At 43.3% G+C, this 27,127-nt stretch overlaps 2 protein-coding genes across 9 annotated transcripts in view; one reads left to right on the top strand and one right to left on the bottom strand.

The window, feature by feature from the left end:
• LOC117388146 (sodium channel protein type 4 subunit alpha B-like) overlaps positions 1–19,219 on the bottom strand; it is a 132,010-nt gene extending 112,791 nt beyond the window's left edge. The window contains exon 1 of the mRNA XM_055230170.1: positions 19,077–19,219. The gene's annotated coding sequence lies outside the window, so the exon portion shown is untranslated. The remainder of the gene's footprint in view (positions 1–19,076) is intronic.
• A 3,942-nt stretch (positions 19,220–23,161) lies between these two features.
• The window catches only part of unm_hu7910 (un-named hu7910), a 31,481-nt gene continuing 27,515 nt past the window's right edge, over positions 23,162–27,127 (top strand). For 3 of the 8 annotated variants that reach the window (XM_055230166.1, XM_055230167.1, XM_055230164.1), the window contains exons 1-2: positions 23,193–23,385; positions 26,636–26,821. In XM_055230166.1, the coding sequence (XP_055086141.1) occupies positions 23,346–23,385; positions 26,636–26,821 (226 nt within the window). In that variant the 5' untranslated portion in view covers positions 23,193–23,345. Of the gene's footprint in view, positions 23,386–25,566; positions 25,813–26,635; positions 26,822–27,127 lie in introns of those variants that run through there. The other 5 variants (XM_055230168.1, XM_055230169.1, XM_055230162.1 and 2 more) reach the window with 4 other exon arrangements.

A 27,127-nucleotide genomic window follows, 5' to 3' on the forward strand; every position in this document is an offset into this window, starting at 1 on the left:
CACAGAGAGAATAAACAGAGAGAGACACTGAGGCTCCTGTCCACTGCCTCACTGTTTACATCCATCATGAGTTTGTATTTCTGTGTTTGAACAAAATCTCCGGCATCTTATCTGAGAGACAACGGTGTGTGTGCTTATTCCAGTTCTGGTTTAGTCCTGGTTTAGTCCTGGTTTAGTCCTGGTTTAGTCCTGGTTTAGTCCTGGTTTAGTCCTGGTTTGTAGGAGTCACCTTTAGGCTCTGTTTCTCTGTGACATCATCAGGTGGCCGCAGTGACACACTTTCACACATCAAATATTCACACAGACACACACACTCACATACCCCCCCACACACACGCTCACACATATAGACACACACAGACACGCATACCCTAAACCACGTGCACGCTCGTCACTCCCCTGCACGCACTCACACACACACATGAAATATTCACACACACTTTTTCCTCTCGTCACAGACCAACAGGTTAGAACAGAGTAAAGTTTAAATACACAGAGACAGAGACAGGAGCAGGTCTGAGCTCACGTTAGACTGATTTGTGTCACTCTGAAGTGACTTCTACACGTTTATCAATGTGGAACGGCCGAAAGAGATCAGGACCTATCAGGCCCAATACTCCAACCTGATTGGTCAAAGCATCACAAGAGCGAAACAAGCCCAGAAATCAGACTTTGGTTAAATCCAGTTGAGAGAGAAGCACAGACGTCTTTCCTCCACAAAAGCACAAGGCCCTTCACTCGACACGTTTCAAACTAAATCATCCGTATCGTCGTCCGTATAAGACGTCCATCTGCAGCACTGCATTTGTTTTGCATTGGTTTATTTGGGCACCTCACCTTTGGCTCCGCCCACACCACAATGCTGCTCTGTGATTAGCCCTGTCTCCAGCGGCTGGGCCCAGTCACACCAGCAGGAGTTAAGATGGATTCTCTTTATTTTATGAACTCCATCAGTGCACTGGGACCAGGCCGGTCACAGAATCACTATATCCACTTATGGCTAAGTGATCAGAGAAAGTGTTCTTTTTAGGGTCAGTATTTATCGTGGGGATTTTTTGTATTTATTTTATTTTTTATTTATTTATTTTTTTCTGCTTTACAACATTTGAGCTGTGGAAGGTTGAATTATGAACTTCGGTGACTCTACAAACACAACCCAACTACTTAAGTGTTATTTATTTATAGCAGCTCATGGTTTTGTTTTTTACAATATTGTACACTTAGAATACTCTTTCAGGACCATTCTGTTTTATGGTCTGGTTTCAGTATTATCGTTTGTGTCTATATTTACTTATTGATTATACAACCCCAATTCAAATGAAGTTGGGTCGCTGTGTAAAACTTAAACAAATACACAATACAATGATTTGCAAATCCTTTTCCACCTATATTGAACTGAATAAACTACAAAGACATGATATTTAATGTTCAAACTGATAAACTTTATTGTTTTTATGCAAAAATTCATTTTTAATTTGATGCCTGTAACACGTTCCAATAAAGCTGGGACAGGGGCATGTTTACCACTGTGTTACATCACCTTTCCTTTTAACAACAATCGATAAGCGTTTGGGAAATGACGACACTAATTATTGAAGCTTTGCAGGAGGAATCCTTTCTCATTCTTGCTGAATGTACAACTTCAGTTGCTCAGCAGTTCGGGGTCTCTGTTGTATTTTGCTCTTCATAATGTGCCACACATTTTCAGTGGGAGACAGGTCTGGACTGCAGTCAGGCCAGTCTAGTACTGCACTCTTTTACTACGAAGCCACACTGTTGTAACACGTGCAGAATGTGGCTTGACATTGTCTTGCTGAAATAAACAGGGACGTCCCTGACGTTGCTTGGATGGCAGGATATGATGCTTCAAAACCTGTATGTACCTGTCACATTATTGGAGCCTCCACAGATGTGCAAGTTCCCCATGGGCACGAACACCCCCAGACCATCACAGAGACACTAACACACCCCCAGACCATCACAGAGACACTAACACACCCCCAGACCATCACAGAGACACTAACACACCCCCAGACCATCACAGAGACACTAACACACCCCCAGACCATCACAGAGACACTAACACACCCCCAGACCATCACAGAGGCACTAACACACCCCCACACCATCACAGAGACACTAACACACCCCCAGACCATCACAGAGACACTAACACACCCCCAGATCATCACAGAGGCTTTTGAACTTTGTGCTGATAACAATCCGGATGATCCTTTTCCTCTTTGGCCCGCAGGACACGACATCCATGATTTCCAAAAACAATTTGAAATGTGGACACCACAGCACACATTTCCACTTTGTGTCAGTCCATCTGAGATGAGCTCGGGCCCAGCTCGGGTGTTTCTGGGTGTTGTTGTTTTTTGGCTTTCTCTTTGCATGGTTCAGTTTTAACTTGCACTTGGAGATGTAGCAACGAACTGTGTTAACTGACAATGTTTTCCTGAAGTGTTCCCATGTGGTAATATCCTTTACACATTCATGTCTGTTTTTAATACAGTACCACCTGAGGGGTCAAAGGTCAGGGGCATTCAATGTTGGTTTTGGGCCTTGCCGCTGATGTGCAGAGATTTCTCCAGATTCTCTGAATCTTTTGATGATATTATGGACCGTAATATGTTGGACTATTTGCTCATGCAGTTGTTCACAAAATGTTGAACCTCGCTCCATCCTTACTTGTGAATGACTGAGCCCTTTGGTGATGCTCCTTTTATATCCAATCATGACACTCACCTGCTTCTAATGAACCTGTTCACCTGTGGAATGTTCCAAACAGATGGATTTTAAGCATTCCTCAACTTTCCCATTCTTTTGTTGTCCCTGTCTCAGCTTTATTGGGACATGTTGCAGGCATCAAATTGAAAATGAGTGAATATTTGCATAAAAACAATAAAGTTTATCAGTTTGAACATTAAATATCATGTCTTTGTAGTTTATTCAGTTCAATATAGGTTGAAAAGGATTTGCACATCATTGTATTCTGTATTTTTTTAAGTTTTACACAGTGTCCCAACTTCATTGGAATTAGGGTTGTATTTTACAGCATTCTATCATGCTTCAGAATGTGTGACGGGGTTAGACCAGACCCAGGCCAGGACCAGTCTGCTCTGAGGCCTCTCCTCTGAATATTCTCGTGTCATTCAGCTCTAGAGCCTCTGTCACCTCTGATAGTCTAGTGCTTCTGTTGCTTCTGCAGAAAAAGGGTTCCCTGCCCTCTGTGGTATTTAAGATTAAAAAAAAAAAAAAATGCATTTGCTCATAAGTCACCATGTTTGTTTTGACACATCCAGACCATGCATTGCTGTGATTGGTTGATCGCCTGTAAATCACACCCATCAGAACTGTGTCTTTGTACAGTCTGGGCTCTGGAGTCTCAGACTGAAGAGAAGGAGCTGAGGACATTATAAATCATGTGTGTATTAAACATATCTGGGTCAAGCTTCTGCTTCTGCTGCAAATATCACAGCACCACAACAACAGCATGAGCTAATAACACCAGGGCTAACCACTCTGCCACAGGGCTAACCACTCTGCCACAGGCTAACCACTCTGCCACAGGCTAACCACTCTGCCACAGGCTAACCACTCTGCCACAGGGCTACCCACTCTGCCACAGGCTAACCACTCTGCCACAGGGCTAACCACTCTGCCACACACAGAGATAACCTCTCATGTCATATTTAGTTGATAAAAATGCTCAAAATGCTCTGTTCCACCTTGTGATGTCATGTAGTGGTAGTTCTCAAGTGAACAGCTCATTTTACCTTTAGTTCAGAGGAGATGGGCAATTCCAGACCTGAAATCATCCAAATGATTCTAGTGAAGATGTGTGGAGTGTTAAAAACACAGTGGAGCACTTCCTGTATCACCACATGACATCACAAGGTGGAACCGAGTGTTTTCTGTTTCAGGGAAGAACTCTATCCTAAATATGGAGGGTTTGTGTGTTAAACATGTGTGAAAGAAACAAAACACAAGTCAAGGTCTGTTTGTGATGAGGAAACTACATTAAACAGACCAGAGAATAGTGTAATCTGGGCCTTTAAACATTCAAACAGAGATTATATTTCTGTTGTGTGTTTTTCAGCTCAGAGTCTGGGCATTTTTAGTTCCTCAGCTGTCGTCCTCCTGATGAGAGTTTCAGCCCAGGCTCGAGCTGGACTAGAACCCGGATTAGAACTAGGATTAAACCAGGTTTAGACCGGGTTTAGACTGGGTTTAAACCGGGTTTAGACTGGGTTTAGACTGGATTTAGACTGGATTTAGAAGGATCTGGACTGGGTCAGGGGTGAGCCCTCTCAGTGTGGAGGAAGTGACACAGTGAGTTATTCATGAGACACATCTATTATTTACGACGTACACAAGAGTCCCTGAAGGCAACATGGACACAATACAAGATACGGGAGGGCATCTGACACAGAGGGAGGGCATCTGACACACACAGGAAGGGCATCTGACACAGAGAGAGGGCATCTGACACACAAGGAGGGCATCTGACATACACAGGAAGGGCATCTGACACAGAGACACAGGAGGGTGGGAGGGCATCAGGTTTTGTCTTGTCATGCTCTGAGTTTGTGACTAAATAAATCCGTTGGTTTAAATTAAGCTTTAAACCAGGTCAGCGTCAGTCTGCTCCACTTCTGCTCAGGCCAAACTCTTTAGCAGGCTTTAACTCCCCTGTATCCTCCTAAAGCGTCTCTCCTTTGTAAAACTGTTCTAATGTGAGGAAATGTCCTGCAGTGGGGCTTTAACCCTGTTATAATGTAGCGTCCTCCTCAAAAACATCCCTGGAGTTGTTTTGTTTCAGTCGCATGTTGCATCACCAGCTCTTGAGATCAAAATACTGTAAGTTCACTGTGTACTGTCTGCATCTAATTATGGAGCATTTTAATGTCCAATAATCAGGAAGTGTGTGTTAGCATGCTAGCTGTAGTTGTTAGCATTACCGTGACTGCAAAAGTCCGCGCTGAGAGCTGTGAAAAGTGCTTATAAACTCATCGCGGTGAATGATTAGGATGCTCTGAATGTGTAAGGTAACTTAGGAATAACCTTGGACCACTGCAAATAGTTTAAAATGAAGCTCGTTCTGGTTTTTATGTTTTAAGATTAGTAAAATCAGGTAAGAGAGACTTAAAGTGGTGACACATGTTTGTATTAACCCGCTTTACGTGATCTTGGTGTTTTATTTCACTATTTTGTCCCTAAATCAAGATACGAACATTAATAACAGACCAATCTTCACAGTTTGTCGCCTGCACAGTGCCAAATGACGGGAGGGGGTGTGTACTTTCAACAGGCGTGGCTCCTTATTGGCTCTTTGGTTTCGAGCTCGGATTTCCAAATATGGCCCCTGGTTGCAGATTAGCCGCTGTAACCGCTAACCTCGGTGAGCTTCATTTGACTGGAGCTGAACTCTATGGGTCCACATCTTTACACAGTCTGTGGTCTGATGTCCACTTCACCTGGACGTCCAGACAAAGTCCCTGTTATTGACCTTATTGTGGCGGATCGTTGCTGACAGACTCGCGGTTGTGGAGTTTCCATTACTGTAACTGCACAACCAATAGTGCTCTCATGTAAATTCCAACGGCATCTTAAAGCAGAGGCATGAGGCTATTATTTTTACTGTCATTACGGTAATCTGCTTACATTGTCCCTCGAAGTTGACCAATCAGAGCGCAGGTGCCGTTGTTTTGGGGTTTTTTTTTGGGGGGGGGGGGTTTTTATTCAATGCATCAAAGGAAAAATACAGATGGATATGTAAAATAGAGGTAGTTGTGCGATGATGACATGAGTTTTATGGTTAAAAAAGAATAGGTCTATAATGTGCTCAGGCCTTAAAGGGTTAAACTAAGGTACTGCACACAGTTTAAATCAGACATATTGTGCTTGTGTTTGCAGGAAAAGTTCAAATCTATGACACCCGGGAATCACTATGTTATATTTTGGACATTTTAAATCGCAATCTTGGGTTTAATCCTGTCTCAACATGAACATCATTGGTCGAGTGGTCAGATCCACTGACCCACAGGTTGGTGGTGTGACTCCAGTCCCACATGACTTTAAGTTCCTTTCATTGTTTGTATTTGTCTGTTATGTTTTGTGCGTGTCCCTGAATCTGTCTCTTTTTACCCATGTAATCCTGAGTGTGTGAGCCCTTTGCCTGTGATTGGGGGACTACCTGCAGCCGCCTCACCCCATTTAAGAAGATTCAGCACACACCTGTTCGGGGCTGGTATGAAGTTTTTGTGTGTCTCTTTTGTCATGTCACTACAGAGGCAGTGACTCTTGACTGTCTGTGCTGATTTTGTTATGTTATTGTAAAATTTGTGTCTTAGTTACTTTACCTGTGTTACTCCTTTATTTAAACTGTGCAAGTACCTTCTGTTTAAGTATTTTAGACTCCTTTTGTTTAGTTTACCTTCTACAACCCTGCTCATTAAATTACTTCTTACACTACCATTTTTCCATCTTGCATTTTTTTTTTTACTTCCCCGACCCTATACAAGCTGGGTCGTAACAACACAGATGAATGCTGTTGTTGTGTCCTTGGACAAGACACTTAACCCACCTCAGTGTCTGTGTGCACTGGTGTGTGAGTGTGTGAATGTGAGTGTGTGAATGTGAGTGTGTGGGTGTGACTGTGTGAATGTGTGTGTGAATGGGTGAGTGGTTTCTTGATGTAAAGTGCTTAGAGTGACTTGAAGGTGGAAAAGCGCTGTATAAAAATGTGACGTTTAGCATTTAAAGAGGAGGTATTGCTAACACAAGTTTAAATCACCCTTTTTCCTTTTACTGTTTTGCAAATTATATTCACCCAAAGCAAAGCATCAACATAAGTGGCCATTTTCGTTTTTTGACGCTCTGGGTCTCCCCTCCCTTTACTCTCCGCTCTAAGTCCCTCCCCCTTCAGAGCTCTATCACAACACAATCAGCTGCATCCCACAAATGAAACTACTGGACATCACAACAGGTTTGTTAAGCTGCTGTACAGTTTGTATGATGTTTTTGTATATTTGTGGGGCATTGTCATGTGGGTGCATGGGTGATGTGGGCTTGGGGGCAGAGCCTTGTACAGGCTCATACAGCTAACCGTAAGGATGGGTCGAATACGGTCTGAGAGAGATCACTAAAATACTCAAACATGCGTGGATGACATCTAAAACCTCCACAGGCAGGTTTTTGATGAGGGAACAACGTTATAACATGGAGGAAAGCTCCAAAAAGCACATTTGGCACAACAAAGTGCCGCATGCTGTCGGCGCCTCCTGTGGACAGCTGCACATCACCAAGATCACATCACCACATCACATCTGCCAAGTCCTATGTGTGTCACTGATTAGGAAAACAAAACTGGAGAAGGTTAAGAGCAGTGGGAATGTACCAGTGCCAATGAGAAGAACACTGCAACAGAACAGGGTTAAAGCCCCACTGCGAGACATTTCCTCACATTAGGGTTACAGAGACAGGACCATTTAAGGAGCAGAGTAAACATTTGTCCCTCGGGGGGCGCCGTACGTAGTGACCCCGACCAAGGCCAGACAAGCCGCTTATTATGGTCTGTCCAGGTCACATGACCAAACCAAGGCCGTACCAATCACATTACACGCAGGGATAGAGGCAATCAGAGGGACTAAACCACTACTAAACCAGGACTAAACCAGGACTAAACCAGGTCTAAACCAGGACTAAAACAGGACTAAACCAGGAATAAACCAGGACTAAACCAGGTCTAACCGAAGACTAAACCAGGACTAAACCAGGTCTAACCGAAGACTAAACCGGGAATAAAGCAGGACCAAAGGACCAAGAACAAATTAGGTCTTAAACAGGTTTAAACCAGGACTAAACCAGGTCTAAACCAGGAATAACCCAGGACTGAACCAGGACTAAACTAGGTCTAAACCAAGTCTTTTACACAGAATAAGGGAGGGCATCTGACACACAGGGACGGCATAATGAACAAAGTCTTTGGGATTTGATCAATTTGGTACTTCAAATTGAGACACCTAACGTGCACACTCTTCCGTGTATGCTCTCCCGTGCACGCTCTGCCGTGCATGTTCACAGACGGTGTCCTTGTGTGAGACAGTTTACGACACACATCATCGATCTGTCAAGACTCATCCTCCGTCAGCACAACAATATGTACTACTACTGCTACTGAAAATACTACTACTACTGCATATACTGAAATTGCTACTGAAGATACTACAACTACTGCAACAAGATTAAAAAGTATTTGGGGAAACTATACCTCAAATAAGTACGAGTACAGTTATACTGTACTATGTATTACTCAAGTAACAGTACTGTTACAACTATCACATGAGCAGGATATTATTTTTAAGGTCCTGTTTTAGGCTAAATTGGCTCTTATGAGCATTAAGGTCATTTTCACACGTGTTAGTGGCTCTGTGGAGCGACCCCAGTGGCACTAGATTATGTTCTGTTTACTTTACTTTTGGGGTTGGTCTTGGCATCATTCCCCCCAAACACATGAGCCACGTGAGTCCATCAGCTGATCAAAGACCTTATTTCTATGACAACGACAAAGCCACATGAATACACACGCACTCAGTTTCACCTGTGGCTAAATATACAGTGTGGACTGTACACACTGGTGACAACAGAGAAAACAACCCACCGACAGACTCACCTGTGCAGACAGACCCAGACTCACCTGAGCAGACAGACCCAGACTCACCTGTGCAGACAGACCCAGACTCACCTGTGCAGACAGACCCAGACTCACCTGTGCAGACAGACCCAGACTCACCTGAGCAGACAGACCCAGACTCACCTGAGCAGACAGACCCAGACTCACCTGCGAAGAGCCAGGAGGAGACGCGCAGCTGATATTAAGTTGATCCAAATTGCCTCGTCAGGCGAACGTGTCAAACTGCAGCCGTGCAGTGCCCATTCATTCATATATACATGATGGGAGCGCTTTTTCCAAATTTCAAGCAATTTTACTGTCACCGTGGACTGCGTAGGTCAGCCCATAGTCGGTGGTGTGGGTGGAGCTGCTCTAGGACCTCCTGTTTGAAGTGCTCGAGGAGTGGCCGTTTACTGTGGTCCAGAGTAAGACTGGTTCACACCGCCCAAGCACCGCTCTCAGAGCAAATGCTGTATTATGTCAACCTAAACACACAAACAGACCTGGAGTTGTGTTTTGTTTCATTCACTCGTTGAGTAACTTTATTATTAGTCTGTCAACATCTCCAAAGCTCAAAATGCTCTGTTTCACCTTGTGATGTCATGAAGTGGTAGTTTTCAAGTTAACATCTCCTTTTACATTTAGTTCACTTGGCAATTCCAGTGCTGTTTTCAGTGAAGGTTTAGTCCTGGTTCGGTCCTGATCCGGTGCTGGTTCCTTCCTGGTTCATTCCTGGTTTAGTCCTGGTTCAGTCCTGGTTCAGTCCTGGTTTAGTCCTGGTTCAGTCCTGGTTCAGTGCTGGTTTAGTCCTGGTTGAGTCCTGGTTGAGTCCTGGTTGAGTCCTGGTTGAGTCCTAGTTTAGTCCTGGTTTAGTCCTGATTCAGTCCTGGTTTAGTCCTGGTTGAGTCCTGGTTGAGTCCTGGTTGAGTCCTGGTTTAGTCCTGATTTTAGTCCTGGTTTAGTCCTGGTTTAGTCCTGGTTTAGTCCTGGTTCTGGGCTGTGTTGCAGATGACACTTTGGTTCATGGCCACATTTATCACCTTCAGACTAACACAGTTAAGACGTCCCTCCTGCTGCTGCTGTGCACTCTCACGTGCACATTCACAGCCACACACACGTGCACACTCAACGTGTGCACACTCATACACACTCATGCACAAACCCAAACACGATTTATGACAGAAACATCCTGCTGAACAAACAAAACTAAACTACAGACAAAACTGAACCAGGACTGAACCAAGACTAAACCAGGACTGGACCAGGAAAAATAAGGGAGACACAGGGAGGGCATCTGACACACAGGGACCTTCAAGGACAACTGGGAGCTCTTCACAGCTGAAGTTGGTAAATATTTTCATAAAAAACAATAAAGAAACATCTAAGAGCTCAAATTTCTGGAGCTGTGAAGCAGCAGCTGTGTCCTGGTTAAGACCTGGTTTGGTCCTGGTTTAGTCCTGGTTTAGTCCTGGTTTAGTCCTGGTTCTGTCCTGATTTATTCCTAGTTTAGTCCAGCTTTAGACCTGGTTTGGTCCTGGTTCTGTCCTGGTTCGGTCCTGGTTAGGTCCTGGTTCGGCCCTGTTTTTGTCCTGGTTTGGTCCTGGTTCAGTCCTGGTTCGGTCCTGGTTTGGTCCTGGTTGGGTCCTGGTTCGATCCTGGTTCGGTCCTGGTTTAGTCCTGGTTTGGTCCTGGTTCAGTCCTGGTTCAGTCCTGGTTCGGTCCTGGTTTGGTCCTGGTTCGGTTCTGGTTTGGTCCTGGTTCGGTCCTGTTTTTGTTCTGGTTTTGTCCCGGTTCGGTCCTGGTCCTGGTTCGGTCCTGGTTTGGTCCTGGTTCGGTCCTGGCTCAGTACTGGTTCAGTCCTGGTTCAGTCCTGGTTCAGTCCTGGTTCAGTCCTGGTTCAGTCCTGGTTCAGTCCTGGCTTGGTTAAGATGATGTTCTATTGATATGAGGAAGAGCACTGTGCTCATTGGTCATATTGCCTCTAGTCCTTTTCTAAACTAAATGAAATATTCCGCCATAAAACTTTAAGTGCCGAGAGCTGCTGTCCTCAGAGCTGACCTCATCCATCAGCCTCCCAGCAGAGACATCACTCCAGGGGGCGCTGTAGAGCCTGGACCACACACACACACACTACACACAGCAGGTCTGACCCCAAAGATCATAGGTGACATTTAACTAAACACATGTTCAAACAGATACAGGTTTTGGTGCCCCAGAAAACGTAATCTCACAGTCATAGTTCTATGGGTAATCTCTTGTCCTGAGAGACCTAAACTTCCCTGTGTGTCAGATGCCCTCCCTGTGGCTCCATGGGGGGTTATTCTGTGTAAAAGCTGCTCACCCTGTAGTTTAGACCTCTACAAACATGTTCTGAAAAGCATAAGATTCTTGGATTGGATTAAAGTTCAGATTTCAGTCTTAGACCTTGTGCTTCCTAAGATTCACCTCTGCTAAACTCAGGTGCTGCTGTCACCGCGGCGACCAGGTGAGCTCATGGTTACCGCGGAGACAGTCCCAGGTGAGCTCTGCACTTGAGACAGGAACAAACAGGAACTTTGGGCAGAACGCTTTTAAACATTTAGGCCAGTGGTTTAAATACCCTTTAGTTCCGGTCCTGGTTCAGTCCTGGTTCAGTCCTGGTTTAGTCCAGGTTTAGTTCTGGTATAGTCCTGGTTCAGTCCTGGTTTAGTCCAGGTTTAGTTCTGGTTTAGTCCAAGTTTAGTTCTGGTTTAGCCCTGGTTTAGTCCAGGTTTAGTTCTGGTTTAATCCTGGTTCAGTCCTGGTTTAGTCCAGGTTTAGTTCTGGTATAGCCCTGGTTTAGTCCTGGTTTAGTTCTGGTATAGTCCTGGTTTAGTCCAGGTTTAGTTCTGGTTTAGCCCTGGTTTAGTCCTGGTATAGTCCTGGTTTAGTCCAGGTTTAGTTCTGGTTTAGTCCTGGTTTAGTTCTGATTTAGTTCTGGTTTAGTCCTGGTTTAGTCCTGGTTTAGTTCTGGTTTAGTCCTGGTTTAGTCCTGGTTTAGTCCTGGTTTAGTCCAAGTTTAGTTCTGGTTTAGCCCTGGTTTAGTCCTGGTTTAGTTCTGGTATAGTCCTGGTTTAGTCCAGGTTTAGTTCTGGTTTAGCCCTGGTTTAGTCCAGGTTTAGTTCTGGTATAGTCCTGGTTTAGTCCAGGTTTAGTTCTGGTTTAGCCCTGGTTTAGTCCTGGTATAGTCCTGGTTTAGTCCAGGTTTAGTTCTGGTTTAGTCCTGGTTTAGTTCTGATTTAGTTCTGGTTTAGTCCTGGTTTAGTCCTGGTTTAGTTCTGGTTTAGTCCTGGTTTAGTCCTGGTTTAGTCCTGGTTTAGTCCAAGTTTAGTTCTGGTTTAGCCCTGGTTTAGTTCTGGTATAGTCCTGGTTTAGTCCAGGTTTAGTTCTGGTTTAGCCCTGGTTTAGTCCTGGTTTAGTTCTGGTATAGTCCTGGTTTAGTCCAGGTTTAGTTCTGGTTTAGTCCTGGTTTAGTTCTGATTTAGTTCTGGTTTAGTCCTGGTTTAGTCCAAGTTTAGTTTTGTTTTAGCCCTGGTTTAGTCTTGGTTTAGTTCTGGTATAGTCCTGGTTTAGTCCAGGTTTAGTTCTGGTTTAGTCCTGGTTTAGTTCTGATTTAGTTCTGGTTTAGTCCTGGTTTAGTCCTGGTTTAGTCCTGGTTTAGTCCAAGTTTAGTTTTGTTTTAGCCCTGGTTTAGTCCTGGTTTAGTTCTGGTATAGTCCTGGTTTAGTCCAGGTTTAGTCCTGGTTTAGTTCTGGTTTAGTCCTGGTTTAGTTCTGGTTTAGTTCTGGTTTAGTCCTCGTTTAGTCCTCGTTTAGTTCTGGTTTAGTCCTGGTTTAGTCCTGGTTTAGTCCTGGTTTAGTCTTGGTTTTGTCCTGGTTTAGTCCAGTTCTAAACCAAACATACCATATTGTAATGTTAAATGAGCAGGTCCTTTCAGAATAAAAGCATTTGTGACTGAGATTAAATGAACTGTGACAGATGAACAGACAGCAGTATTTTACAGAGTAGATACAACTACAATCCCCACAAAGCACCACAGCATATTCCCATGATGTACAGGAGGTGACCAGAACCTAATGCTCCACGTTGAACAGATGACTTCCCTTTCAGACTCTGTGCTTTAAAATCACCTTTTACTCATTTACTCAGCTTGGAAATGATTTGCATCCAAAATGTCAAGATTTGAATGTTTCAGACATTTTCTCTCACTTTTATGTTACATGTTGTGGTTTAGGTCTTTGTTTAGTTTTACCTGTCCAGCCAAAACCCCCTGCTTTGACAGAACTTTACAAAGAAGAGTCAGGAGTTGTATTGTAATTGACAGGCAGATTAAACAATCAGAGAGATCCATGCTCTGTTTGTGTCAAAAACAAACCCAGCAACTTACGTTAAAGAAAGGAGAAAAACAACACAGAGGATTCAGCAATGGAAGTGCCAAACTCAGATTTCTCTCAGGTAAAAGAAGTTATATTTTGTTCGGAATGACACCAGAATGTAGAAAGAACTGGCGACTCAGGCAAGATTTCATTCTGTTGTAGTTCTGGTTTAGACCTGGTTTAGACCTGGTTTAGACCTGGTTCAGACCTGGTTCAGACCTGGTTTAGACCTGGTTCAGACCTGGTTTAGACCTGGTTTGGTCCTTGTTTCACCTCTCTATTAGTACAGTGCAGTGTGTGTGCACATGTACAGTAGATGTATCTGTGTTATTGTGTTAGGATACACAGAAGCTCCTCTGTGCACGTGCATGTCTCTCACTGTGTGTGTGTGCGTGCGTGCGTGCGTGCAAGTGTACATCTATGTTATTCTGTACAGTAAATGTGTGTATGTGTGTGTGACCATGCATGTAAACATCTATGTTATTTTGTACAGTAAATGTGTGTGTGTGTGTGTGTGTGTGGGTGTGTGTGTGGGGGTGTGTGTGCGTGTGTGTGTACACGAGTCTGTGATGAAGCTCCTTCTCGGCGTCGTGACCTTTCTGTGACAGACGACTCACTGCTTCAGTTCATTAATGTCCCACAACCTTTAACAACAACAGAGCGATGTACAAGTGCAGCCGGGCCCCAGCACACAGGAGGATTACCAAAAACATAACCAGAACTCAAACAGAACTCAACCGAAACAAGACAAGAAGTCAACCAGAACACGACCAGAACTCAACCGAAACATGACCAGAACTCAACCAGAACATGACCAGAACTCAACCAGAACAGAACCAAAACACGACGAGAACCCAACCAGAACTTAAACGAAACACGACCAGAACTCAACCAAAACATAACAGAAACACAACCAGAACTCAACCAAAACACGACCAGAACTCAACCAAAACACAACCAGAACTCACCTGAAACACGACCAGAACTCAACCAAAACACAACGAGGACCCAACCAGAACTTAACCGAAACACGACCAGAACTCAAAGGAAACATGACCAGAACTCAACCAGAACACGACCAGAACTCAACCAAAACATGACCAGAACTCAACCGAAACACGACCAGAACTCAACCAGAACAGAACCAAAACATGATGAGAACCCAACCAGAACTTAACCGAAACACGACCAGAACTCAACCAAAACATAACAGAAACACAACCAGAACTCAACCAAAACACGACCAGAACTCAACCAAAACACAACCAGAACTCACCTGAAACACGACCAGAACTCAACCAAAACACAACGAGGACCCAACCAGAACTTAACCGAAACACGACCAGAACTCAAAGGAAACATGACCAGAACTCAACCAGAACACGACCAGAACTCAACCAAAACATGACCAGAACTCAACCGAAACACGACCAGAACTCAACCAGAACAGAACCAAAACATGATGAGAACCCAACCAGAACTTAACCGAAACACGACCAGAACTCAACCAAAACATAACAGAAACACAACCAGAACTCAACCAAAACACGACCAGAACTCAACCAAAACACAACCAGAACTCACCTGAAACACGACCAGAACTCAACCAAAACACAACGAGGACCCAACCAGAACTTAACCGAAACACGACCAGAACTCAACCAAGACAACGACGAGAACTCAACCAGAACTCAACCGAAACACGACCAGAACTCAACCAAAACACAACCAGAACTCAACCAGAACTCAACTAAAACACAACCAGAACTCAACCAGAACTCAACTAAAACACAACCAGAACATGACCAAAACTCAACCGAAACACGACCAGAACTCAACCAAAACACAACCAGAACTCAACTAGAACTCAACCAGAACTCAACCAAAACACGACAAGAACCCAACCAGAACTTAACCGAAACACGACCAGAATTCAACCAAAACACAACCAGAACTCAACCAAAACACAACCAGAACTCAACCGAAACACGACCAGAACTCAACCAGAATTCAACAGAAACACAACCAGAACTCGTCGACGCACAACTGGAACACAACCAGAACTCAACATAAACATGCCCAGAACACAACAGAAACTTTTAAAGGAGAACTACTCTGCAAAATGTACTTTTCAGAGCTTTTAATCATGTTATAGTAGTTTCCTTCTCATTGACTCTCTGAAGTTGTATTTGGAGTGATTCGTGCATGTTTGAGTAATCTTTAATCACTTCAAGACGCCATATTGCTGATCAACTCCCTCCACGGGTAGGAAAAATCTGACATTACAACAACAGAGTGATGTAAGTGCAGGCTAGGCACCAATACACTGGATTATTACCAAAAACATACAAAAACATAACCAAAACATAACCAAAATCTTTAACAATTTCAGTTGACTTTCAAAACTCAGCTGAAACACAGAAACTGTGCCAGTCTAACCTGAGGCCCATGCAGGCCTCTGCTGTATAACCTGAGGCCCATGCAGGCCTCTGCTGTATAACCTGAGGCCCATGCAGGCCTCTGCTGTATAACCTGAGGCCCATGTAGACGTGTGCTGTCTAACCTGAGGGAAGGAGCGTGCTGCGAAACTCGATCTGTTTGTTTAATAAATCAGAGACTGACTCTGAAAGGGCTTTTATTATGAAAGGACCTGCAGCCGACCGCACTTCCTATTTGTCCAGTGATATAATTAGAAACTATTATGATGGAATAAAACCCACAATGGACCAGGTCTAAGCCTGGGCCTGAGCCAGGTCTTAAAAGGGACTAGACATATATCAGGACTAAACCTGATCTTAACTAGAACTAAACCAGGGACTAAACCAGGTCTTCATCAGGACTAAACCAGGGACTGAGCCAGGAATGCATTTTCTGTGTTGATGCTCGGTCTACTGAGAGAAAACAATGATCTTTGTGAACTTAAATGTACAACAGCCTGCAGTTAGCTCCAGAGTGTCCTCAGTAGCACAGAGCGCTCCTCTGACCAGGACCAGCCTCAGGTCTGGACACTACATTTCATACTTTGAAGCAGACATATTGTGCTTGTGTCTGCTCTATAGTTAATCTGTGACAACTGTGGATCATTTTCACATTTTTTATTTTCACAATATTTATCTAAAATGACTTAATAACAGAAAGTCTGCTGACTTCCACGTTAGAAAACTGCGGTGTCCAATGTGAGCTGACATCGCTGTAAACGTCATCACAACAAAACGCCGCACGCTGTCCACCCCTCCTACGGACAGCTGCACATTACATGAGCAAGCAGCGGATTTTTTTTCATTTGAAACAGCTACGTGATGCTGCCTGATCTGGATCACCAATTAAGGAAATATAAATGGAAAGCGAAGTAGGTATGTCAGAGTGGGTGAGTGCCGATCGGCAAAATGGCATCTTGAAAATAAGTACTTAAAGACTGCTCCAACATGAATCACTCCAAATACAACTTGGGGTGAGTAAATAGTGAGACAAAATGACTATAATGGTTAAAGCTCTGAAAAGTTCATTTTGCAGAATATTTCTGATTTAACTATTGAGATAGTATATTTCTTTGAGCAGAAAATTCTGACAGGACATTTCACAGAGGACTCAGGCTCAGACCAGGGGAGAGTCTGACCTGCATGTGCTGAGAGCAGAGAGCGGAGGAAACACAAACGCAGATGCTACAGAAAAGAACAGATGTTTCTCAGCTCAGACGTCAAACCACTTCAGCACTTTGGAACAAGCACAATATTTAATACACAAAATGATACAACAGTTATGTTCAGAGCAAAAGGTCAGTCAGCCTCATGTAAGCTTAAGAAATCTCAAAAAGCAACATCCACAAATGTGACAAGCTCCATTCTCCCACTACATTCATCCAAACACAACATCTACAGCTTCACTAGAGACATCTGACCTGCACACAGCTCTAACACTAACACTGCAGGGACACAGGAGCGGGGGAGGGCATCTGGAGGGATACAGGAGGAGGGGAGGGCATCTGGAGGGATACAGGAGGAGGGGAGGGCATCTGACACACATGGTTATAGGAGGATGGGAGGGCATCTGACACACAGGGATACAGGGGAATGGGAGGGCATCTGACATAAAAAATAATTGATAGAGGGTCATTTTTTGAGTTTTAGCAGATGAAAATAAAAATAATTTGAGTTAAAATCGTATAAAGAGATACAGCTGTGCCCTGCAGCACAAACACAACACTCACATGTTTTTAGATGTTTCAAATTCACATTTTAAAAGGAATTTCAATCTCCAAAGTCCAAATATGACTGATAACTACACAATAACTGCATCTTTGTCCTTATAACAAAAGCAAATCTTTGTCTCGTGGTTCAAACTAAATGCATGCCTGTGTTTCCTAAACGCAAAGTGTGAAATGTCGCAGTTGTGACAGGTTCAGGTGCAGTGTGTGCGCACAGGGCCTTTTATCTGCGCTCCTCTCCTTTAATTTTGTACTTGAATGTTTTTGTTCCGTCCAAACGCCACATTCAGTCATTTCTATACAAACAGGTCTATTTAATAATAATAATAATAATAATGAGGCCACAGAGCTGAACCGCTTCTGCTCCTCATTGGTTGATTTGGCTCATTACTGTAGGCCCAGGCTCTAAACAGCCGTCCTTGTTTAAAGTGATTTATGATTATGAACAGCGATAGTTTTTCTTCTTCCAAACGCTGACGTGTTATATTTTGTCACGTATGTACTTGGGCACAAAGCGGTGCGTCATCTGACCTCGTTTAAGTGAACTTTCTTAGCGTCAGACTCGTCGCGTTAATTGACAGGCGCGTTTCTTAAGTTGAAAAACGCAGTTATTCTTCACCGCGCTCCTGTTACTCTATAATCGATGTTTTTTCGCGGCCCTTTGCACCTGTTTAGACATAAAGGCGTTTACTGCGCACGCTGCGTTCATGTGGATGGCAGTTCGAGTGTCTATTCGCAGGTTACGGTCTGTTTAACACGTCTGTCTTTAAACTAATGATCGTAAATCTCTGTAGCGACAGGCGAAGAAAACCTCATAAAAGACGTTTAAAGAGGACGTGAGCCGTGCGTTTGGCACCGCCACTAAAGCGCACATGCCGGACCAAAAAGCGCACCCATAAAACCGAGTCCGTTACGCAGTTCAGTGACCACTGGCACCACTGGCACCACTGGCACCATTGGCACACGCGCAGGAGATGGCAAATAACGCGTGCGTAATGATGCCGATGCGTTTTGGAGATGCGGAGATGAAACGAGAGCGCAGGGACTGGAACCTTGGGTTCACCTTGGTTTGGGAGCGGGGTCCAGTGTGTCCAGGGTCATTTCTTATTAAAGTGCAGGACTATTGAAAATAGTGTGTAAAATATACAACTGGGATGGAAAAGGCGCCGTAAAGTACATTTGTGAGATTGTAAGAGTTTTGGTTAAATTATGGTTTGATTGTGGTCCGCACAGAGTTTGGACTCTATAGAAGCAGAGCGCGGTGTAAACACGGTACATGGAGTATTCTCTGGTCCTGGGAGCAGAGCGCTCAGAGCGACTATTCTGGACGTGAAATGCGCGTAACGCGGTGAGAATTTGACCTCCGCGGGACGAACCAAGACGGAATGTGATAATTATTCGAGTTTAAAGTTGTTATTTATATTGAGCCAATAACGAGCCGGCTGCGCTGAGGTCAGACCATTTCAAATGATTCGCATTTTGATCATAGCGTTTCTAAAATTAGTACAAAAACAGTTACAGTCCGTGCGTAATGGTGCCACAATGTGATACCGGAGCAAGGAAAAGTTGATGAAATGCCGGTTTTGTTGATAATAATACAAGCAGGATTTCATATCATGATGAAATTAGACATAGAGAAGATGGAGGCAGTGTTTGACGCGTTTGGTGAAGTTTTCGGTGGCACATGAGAAAGAGCTGAGTTAGGCTCGGGATTAAAGCCTTTCTGTTTGAAGCCTTTGGTTCCGTTTGAACACAAGAAGGACATAAACACTCCTAAAATAAAACCAGCGTTACTCACGTGTGGAGCTCGTGCGGAAAAAGCGGTCCAGGCTCGTGCGTGTCCGGTTGTCACCCGAGGACGCACGCGGGATACGGAGCGCGCGACTCCAAATCCATCAGGAAAAAATGTTTAGATCCAAGGCTCCAGAGGGGGTCCGACGCACAGATACGGGGGAAGGTGCGTGATGTCCCGGGCAGCCTCAGCGCGTTGTCCCGCTGCGGCTGCCGGAGGTTTGGAGCTCCAGGACAGCGGCTCCTCTCGGAGTTTGTATCCCACAGAGAGGTGTTCACAGAGAGGTGTCCACAGAGACGTGTCCACAGGGGGGGTCCAGAGGAAAGTGTCCGCGATGTGTCTTGGGACCCGGACAGAAGTGAAGTTTGGAGAGGGACGCTGTGGAGCGGTGCGCGGCAAACTCCAGACTGAGCGCTAGGCACCTCACCGTATGCGCACGGGGACAGGGGAGAGGGAGGAAATATCGCGAGTTTTGGGCGTGGGACCTGAACCTGCGAGAACAGCTGCTCCGGGACACGGGATGAGGCGCGCGCACAGACCGAAATGTTGAGTTTTTTGGGGTGAAACAGAGAGCACTTCGCCTGTAGTTTGAATATCACATGACTCTTATGTCTCCATCAGTGTCTCTCTCTTTGCTCGGTGCGTCCTAGGATACTTGTGGAGACCTTTTGAATTGTCTAAATATAGCAGTGTGTTAATACATGAATGTACAGGGGTGGAAACTGTCCAGGAAGGATTCTGTCCCATGTCCGTATGAACACTGTACAGATCTTATTTGAAAAACCCCGGGCGGCGCGTGCATGTTGCAACAACAAAAAAATCAGTCGATGCTAGGTTTTTTTTTTGTTTTTTTACATTTAACTGTTTTGATTTGTCCTAAGTAATGTAAATCATGTTCAACTTAATGTATAGATTACTGTCGGGAAATACAGACACCTCATTGTCAGTGCATGTCTCCCCCTAGCGGACACACGGAGCTTCATTATTTCTTTATCTCCAGTATTTGTCGAAACTAAACTGCCTTTCTCTCTCTCTTTCTCTCTGCAGCAGACAGCAGAGCAGCAGCTTCAGAGAAGGAGGAGTACACCCAAAAAGAGCACTTCACTTAAGCCATGTACGTCATCTATTCTCTGATCTGTTCTAATGTTGTGTCCCCATCACAAACAGACCTGGAGTTTTGTTTCATTCACACATGTTTAACACACAGACTCTGCATATTTAGGCTGAGTTCTTCTCTCAAACTGAAAACACTCTGTTCCACCTTGTGATGTCATGTGGTGAATCAGGAAGTGCTCCACTGTGTTTTAAAACTCCTCACATCTTCACTAGAATCATTTGGATGATTTCAGATCTGGAATTTCCAATCTCTACTGAACTAATAAAGGATTACTCAAATATGCGTGAATGAAACAAAACACAACTCCAAAATAAAGTAATCAGCTTTCTTTCTAACCGTGGTCCTAGGCCTGTCATGATAATAACTTTATCAACTTATTGTTTAATATATGAAAGATGAAACAATATGTTTTGTGGGTCAGTATTTATCATGGGGACTTTTTCTTTGCACTACTGGGAAATTTGGGATTATTTTTTGGCTATGTGATAAGGTTTGTAGAAGGCAGTAGGTTGAATTTATCATTTCTATGACTCAATATTTCTATGACTCAATACAGATGTGTGTTTCATTCTGCTCATTTTTATCATTGCAGCTCATGTTTAAAAAAATATATATTGTAGATTTTGAATAGTTCTCGTGGTTTAAATTTGCTTTTGGGTTAATGTGTGAGTGTCATAAATTAGTTTCAGTATTATTGTCTATATTTAAGTCAGCAATACATCAAACTTCACAATATGTTATTGTGACAGACCTGTATGGTCCCTCTGGCCACTCATATCACACTGTGGACTATGTTGTCAATCAAAATATTGTATTGAATGTGTATTATTTTGTTCTGGTTTGATTATGTACCTGTGTACCTGAGCGTGCTGTGGTGTCACCTAGCAACAGAGCTGTGCACTTTATGCTGATGTAAGACGCATTCATTTTGGGTCCCCACTAAGACATCATTGCTTGCTTTGTAAAGATTAGACTTCTTTAATGTCTTTTCTTTACATACCAGTATTTAAATATGTTAATTGTATTGTAAATTAAATTTTAATCATCTAACTGTATCAAGCTGTTATTTTGTCATACTCTTCTGGATGTTTTATTCATTTACTTTAATTGTACTTTTTTTTGCAGAAATATTGGTTAAAACACCTCATATTTGCAACAAGACCAGGGGCGTTGGACTGGGCCCCCCCAGGGGGGTTGTTTTTCATTAGACAACATGTAGTGCAGGCCCACCAAGATAATATGTATCCAGGGCCCATAATTTTGGCACTACATCCCTGAATTGGGGTTGGTTCAAAGAGATCTGGGTGGCAGTCTAAGGCGGGGGCCTCAGCGACCGGATCTCCAGACCAGCTCTGCGGATATGGAATGTCACCTCGCTGGGAGGGAAAGAGCCTGATCTTGTGCAGGAGGTTGAGTTTTACTGACTAGATATAGTCGAACTCACCTCCACGCACAGCTTGGGCTCTGGAATCCAACTCCTTGAGAGGGGCTGGACTCTCCATTTATCTGGCATTGCCAAAGGGGAGCGGCAGTGAGAGGGTCACATCCCTGGGCCTTCGGGTCGGGGACAGGTCTCACACTGTTGTGTCGGCCTATGGGTCAAACAGCAGTGCAGAGTACCTTCCTGAAGTCGCTGGGAGGGGTACTAGACAGTGCACCTGGAGAGGGGTGATCAGGAAGAACTGCCTCCCTGACTTGAACCTGCACAGGGTGGCTGAGCACTCCCATAGAGTAGGGTGAGGAGCTCAGTCACACAGGAGCTTGGAGTAGAGCCGTTGCTCCTACCCAGCTGGCTCGAGAGATTCAGGACACGCTGGAGGGACTATGTCTCTCGGCTGGTCTGTGAACGCCTTGGGCTCCCACCAAAGAAGCTAGAGGACATGTCTGGGGTGAGGAAAGTCTGGGAGGGCAGCAGTCTTAGCCCCTGCAACACGGTCCCAGATAAGTGGAGGAAAATGGGTGGATGGATCCCTGAATAAGAGTAAACCCTCTGGACTCGAGCTGAGCCTGTGTCATTTCTACCTCAATACCCACAACACAATGCAGAGTCAGAGCAAAAGAGGTGGACACATGTCACTGAAATAATCTTTAGAAATCTGATTATTATCAGGTTTTAGTGTGCACGTGAATATAGCCACTGATGTTGCTTAGAGGGCAGTTCAGGTAGAGGGCGGTGCTGACTCACTAAGTCCTAAGCAGTAAGCACCTGCACTAAGAGCCATATTTGAATTAATTTGTGATAAATAAATAAAAATTAAGTCAGCCATAATATAAACATAGATGATAGTGTAACAACATAATTAAAGGTGAGATACTACGCAAAACTGACTCTTGTAGCTTTAAGCCATATTATAATGTCGTTGCCTCAAAAACAGACCTGGAGTTGTGTTTTGTTTCATTCACACATGTTTAAGTAAGACTTTATTATTAGTCTGTCGACATCTGTAAAGCTAAAAGTGCTCTGTTCCACCTTGTGAGAATTCCAGGGCTGAAATTATTCAAATGATTGTAGTGAAGGTGTATGGAATTTAAAAACACAGTGGAGCACTTCCTGTATTACCACATGACATCACAAGGTGATGTGTTTTCTGTTTGAGAGAAGAACTCAGGCTAAATATGCAGAGTTTGTGTGTTAAACATGTGTGAATGAAACAAAACACAACTCCAGGTCTGTTTGTGATGAGGAAACAACATTATAACAGAGATCAGAAAATAGTATAACATAGGTCCTTTAAAAATCAAAGCTCCTCAGTGCTCTATAAAATTATAATTTAACAATCGGTTTAGATTAATAATTAATTATTTTGTGAATATTCAACGCCCAAATCTTTTAAAAAACTTCAGCTCGTGCCACGTTTTGTCCCGTTAAAAAGTGAACGGGAATTCCGAGTAACCAATTGGATAGAATGTGCATGTCCCGCCTCTAGTCCCGCCCCTCTCACTGACCACTGTCTCCTGATTGGCCGACAATGCTGTCAGTCAGGCGCTACAGCTCCACAGTGAGGACGTGATTTCTCGGAGCTTGTTTTGTGGCAGAACAGCGTCTCTCTGCGGTCATCTGTCTAAAGTTTTACGGGTTTTACAGCCTTTACGGAGCATTCAGAGGGATTTATGACACAGTAAAACACATTTCCGGGCATTATTGAAGAATTAAAGACATGACGCAGCGAAGAAACTCCAAAAGCCAAGGGAAAAGAGGTAAAGATGCTGTTCTCATCTGTGTTCACAGGACGCGCCTACATTTTCAGGCATTCAAAGGCGATTTCTGAATTATTCCCGATTTAAAGGCACGCAGAAAGATAACAAACATATGTAACTATTATAAATGTCATTGCCTTTCATTCGGCGTTGAGTCTGATAGTGAAAGTGAGTTATTTTTGTGGAGATGCCTGTGCTCTACTGTGGCTGCTCGGACGCACACTGTAGCGCCATCGTGGGATATTTGCTAAAAACGCATTCAAACTAAATGAATTTATGAATGTAAAAATCCGCCGAATTGAACAGAGAAGTGTTACGTCATGAATGTATTCATGTATTATCTTTGTTTTTCTTCTTTTGGCATGTACCTTATTGTACAAGTGTAAAAATGTCGCTTTTTAAACCAGAGTTCCGTGATTCCTCTTGACATGTTCTATGCGTGATTAATATTGTTAAGATAAAGCTTATGTTATTTGTATAATGGTATGTTTTATATTATAGAGGGGATAAAATAAGATCAAATGTGAAAATCATATGGGTCTCATGATAATGTGGTGACAGATTTTTTTAAGTGTGAGCGTAAAGTTTGAAATTAATTAAACAAGTAACTATTCATAGGTTAAAATCCAATGATTCCTCCCTGGACTTTCCCCATTAGCAACATATCATTTTATATTAGAAATATTTAATCGTTGTCGTAGCTTGAGGTCCCCAGTCTCCACACACCGTTATTTACAATTTATGAATGATGGACTAGACCAGGTCTAAACCAGGTCTAAACCAGGTCTAAACCAGGTCTAAACTGGGCTTAAACATAGTCTTAATCAATAGAAATGATGGTGTCTGTCTGGCGTGAGGGGCAGATGGAGCAAACAGGAAGCAGATAACACCACTGTGATCAGTGTGACAGAGAAGTTCTGTTTTTAAATTCAGAAAATAGACATTACTTTAAGACAGAAGAAGTACAGAGAAGCCTTGTCTCTCTAAGCCACCAGATGCTCTTCCGACCTTTACAGGGTCTGAGGCCTGAGATCACCATTCTACTGGTCCAATTGAGGCATGTGTTTATAGCCTTTGATGAACTTGAAAATTATCTTAATTTTTCTTCTGTCAAACATCCAGCTATTATTAAAGCTGCACTATGGAAATTTTCTGGTGGGTTGTCTTAATTGGGATGTTCCACAGTGGCAGGTATTTTTCAAGCTTGAAATTAAATGTTAATCATGTATGCTTATTGTAAGTGTGCTCACCTCTCCACAGAGCTCACTTGTTACTAGGCCTGATGGTGTGTCCCCATTAAGGTGTAGGTCTAGTATGATACTGCGTAACTCTGTTGATACTTTCAACAGTCACTGGGGGTGTGATGCTAACTGTAGCACTCCTCTGTCTGAGGCTTGTTAGAGTTTAATCTGAGTTTTGTTTGAACACAGTCTGACCATAAAGAGCTGACTTAGCTGAACTACAACAGATGAGCTCATTTAGTGTTAAGAAAGTCCCTCTCAAATAACATTACAGTTTTCAGTGAGTCACTCTCACCTTTTTGTGTAAAATCAAACTCCTAAACAGGATCATGAACACTTGGACTGATCACAGGCTCCTGAAAAATGTTTAAATCAATTTTGTATTTTTTCTTGAGTTTTCAGTCTTAAAATTGTTTTGACAGTGTCAAAATGTCCATTTTCTCCATGTGTTTGAGCAAAATGTGGTTTGCCACTTTACTACTATACTGTATAAGCAAAATATGTTCACTGTGTACTGTGCAGTGCATGAAGCATTTTATTGTCAGATGAAGAATCAGGAATTGCATGGCAGCATGCTAGTTGTTGTTAGCATTACCATGACCACAAAACTCTGCTCTGGTCTCTGAGTTGAAAAAAGCACTTATAAATTCACCATGGTGAATATTTAGGATGCTCTGAATGTATAAGGTAAGAGGAATAACTCAGGACTAGTGCAAACTGTTTAAAATAAACTAGTTTTTGATGTTTTTAAAATGGTAAAAAATCAGGTACAGAGACTTAAACTGGGGCACATTCGTTCTATTGCCATTTCTATTGTTGTTCTTTGATTTGCCCACACTTGTCTCCAGTGTGTCTCTGGTGTGGTTACATTGTGTGAACAGGGTGAGTGTCTCTTTAAGTCCACCGTCCTCCAGTCAAGGTCGTGTCTATTTGAGTCCAGAGACAGTGGACAGAGTGGACACTTCAGAGCCGCACACTGCGTTTACATTTGGGACAATTCTCACGTTAAATGTCTGGATTACTCCTCACGCACTCTTCAGTTCAAACTGCTTTTGTCTGGTTTTATGTTCCTCCACTGTTAACTGACTTCAGACGTTTTTGATGCCAGATTGACATTTTTACATTGTTCCATCTGTGATCGCTCTGATGCAGCCTTTTGTCCAGTTTTTGCTTGGGCAGGAAGTGGGTAGGTGATTCAGGAAGCGATCAGGAAGTATTTATTTTCACAGTGACGCCTTCAGAGACAAAATAGCTCCTCTCTATCATTTAGGGCTGTTTATAAATAGTTATGTGCAGTTTCACTGCACATCTGAAAACATTCGAACAAAGCCTAAAGGAGAAATCATAATTTGAATTTTCACGATTAAATCCCAAAGTCTGCAGTTCTTTGTGTCATCTCCCTCCTCCTTAAGAATTAATTGCGTGTCAGATGCCCTCCCTGTGTGTCAGAGGCTCTCCCTACTTTTACATGGGGTCTTATTCTGTGTAAAAGTTACTAATCCTGTAGTTTAGACTTCTACAAACATGCTCTGAAATGCATGAGATTCTTGCATTAGTTTTGCAGGTCTTTATGAGTAATCTATATAATATGAATTAATTAATATTAATATTTTTACTTTATGTTTGAACTTAATGTAAAATATTTGTGACTTTAAACATGTCAGTTTATTGAGTGCACATTGATAAACATGCATAATCCTGTAGTACTGTGGTGTGATCTGCAGTATTGAGAGTTGACTGTGGCAGCTGTGTGTCAGGTCACTCTATTCCTGTCACTGTGACATTTTGCATTGTCCCCTGTGCACTCTGCACAAAGACTACAAGCAAAATGGAGGTCTGTAGTCCAGTCAGTTATTTATCATCTGACGTGTATTTGGATGTTGAGTAACACAAGGCAATCAGGTCTAAACCAGGTCTATACCGGGTATATACCGGGATTAAACCAGGTCTCTACCGAGACTAAACATAGTCTTAAACAAGCAGGTCTAACCCAAGTCTGTCTGTTGTAGATGTGAAGTCCTCCTTCAGTAAAAATGGCCGCTCGTCTGAGTCCGGAGATGCCTCCCCTGGTGCAGGTCAGTCCTCTGGTCCGGCCAGGTCCTGGTTCAGTCTGGTTGTAGTCCTAGCTCTGATTGGGCTCTGGAGCTCCATGGCGGTGGTCTACTTCGACGTGGTGGACTATGACAGCGTTCTGGGTGAGTCGTTTCAATAAAACCTCAACATTTCACAATTCATACTTTGCAATGATGACGGAATGTTCAGCAGTTACCATGGTGATACAATGCACACAATAGCAATAATAACCAAAAGAAATCTAAAATCTCAAGAAAAAGTACAAAATTGATTTAAATAACACATTTTCAGGATCCTGCGATCAATACAAGGATTCATGGTCCTGTTTAGGAGTTCGATTTTCAAAAAAGAGGTGAGAAAGGTTGACTGAAAAACTGTTGGCTAATGCTAGCTCCCTTGTGACTGTAATGAGCTCACCTCTTGCAGTT

Source organism: Periophthalmus magnuspinnatus, chromosome 20 (assembly GCF_009829125.3).
Source record: "Periophthalmus magnuspinnatus isolate fPerMag1 chromosome 20, fPerMag1.2.pri, whole genome shotgun sequence".
NCBI classification, from domain to species: domain Eukaryota; kingdom Metazoa; phylum Chordata; class Actinopteri; order Gobiiformes; family Gobiidae; genus Periophthalmus; species Periophthalmus magnuspinnatus.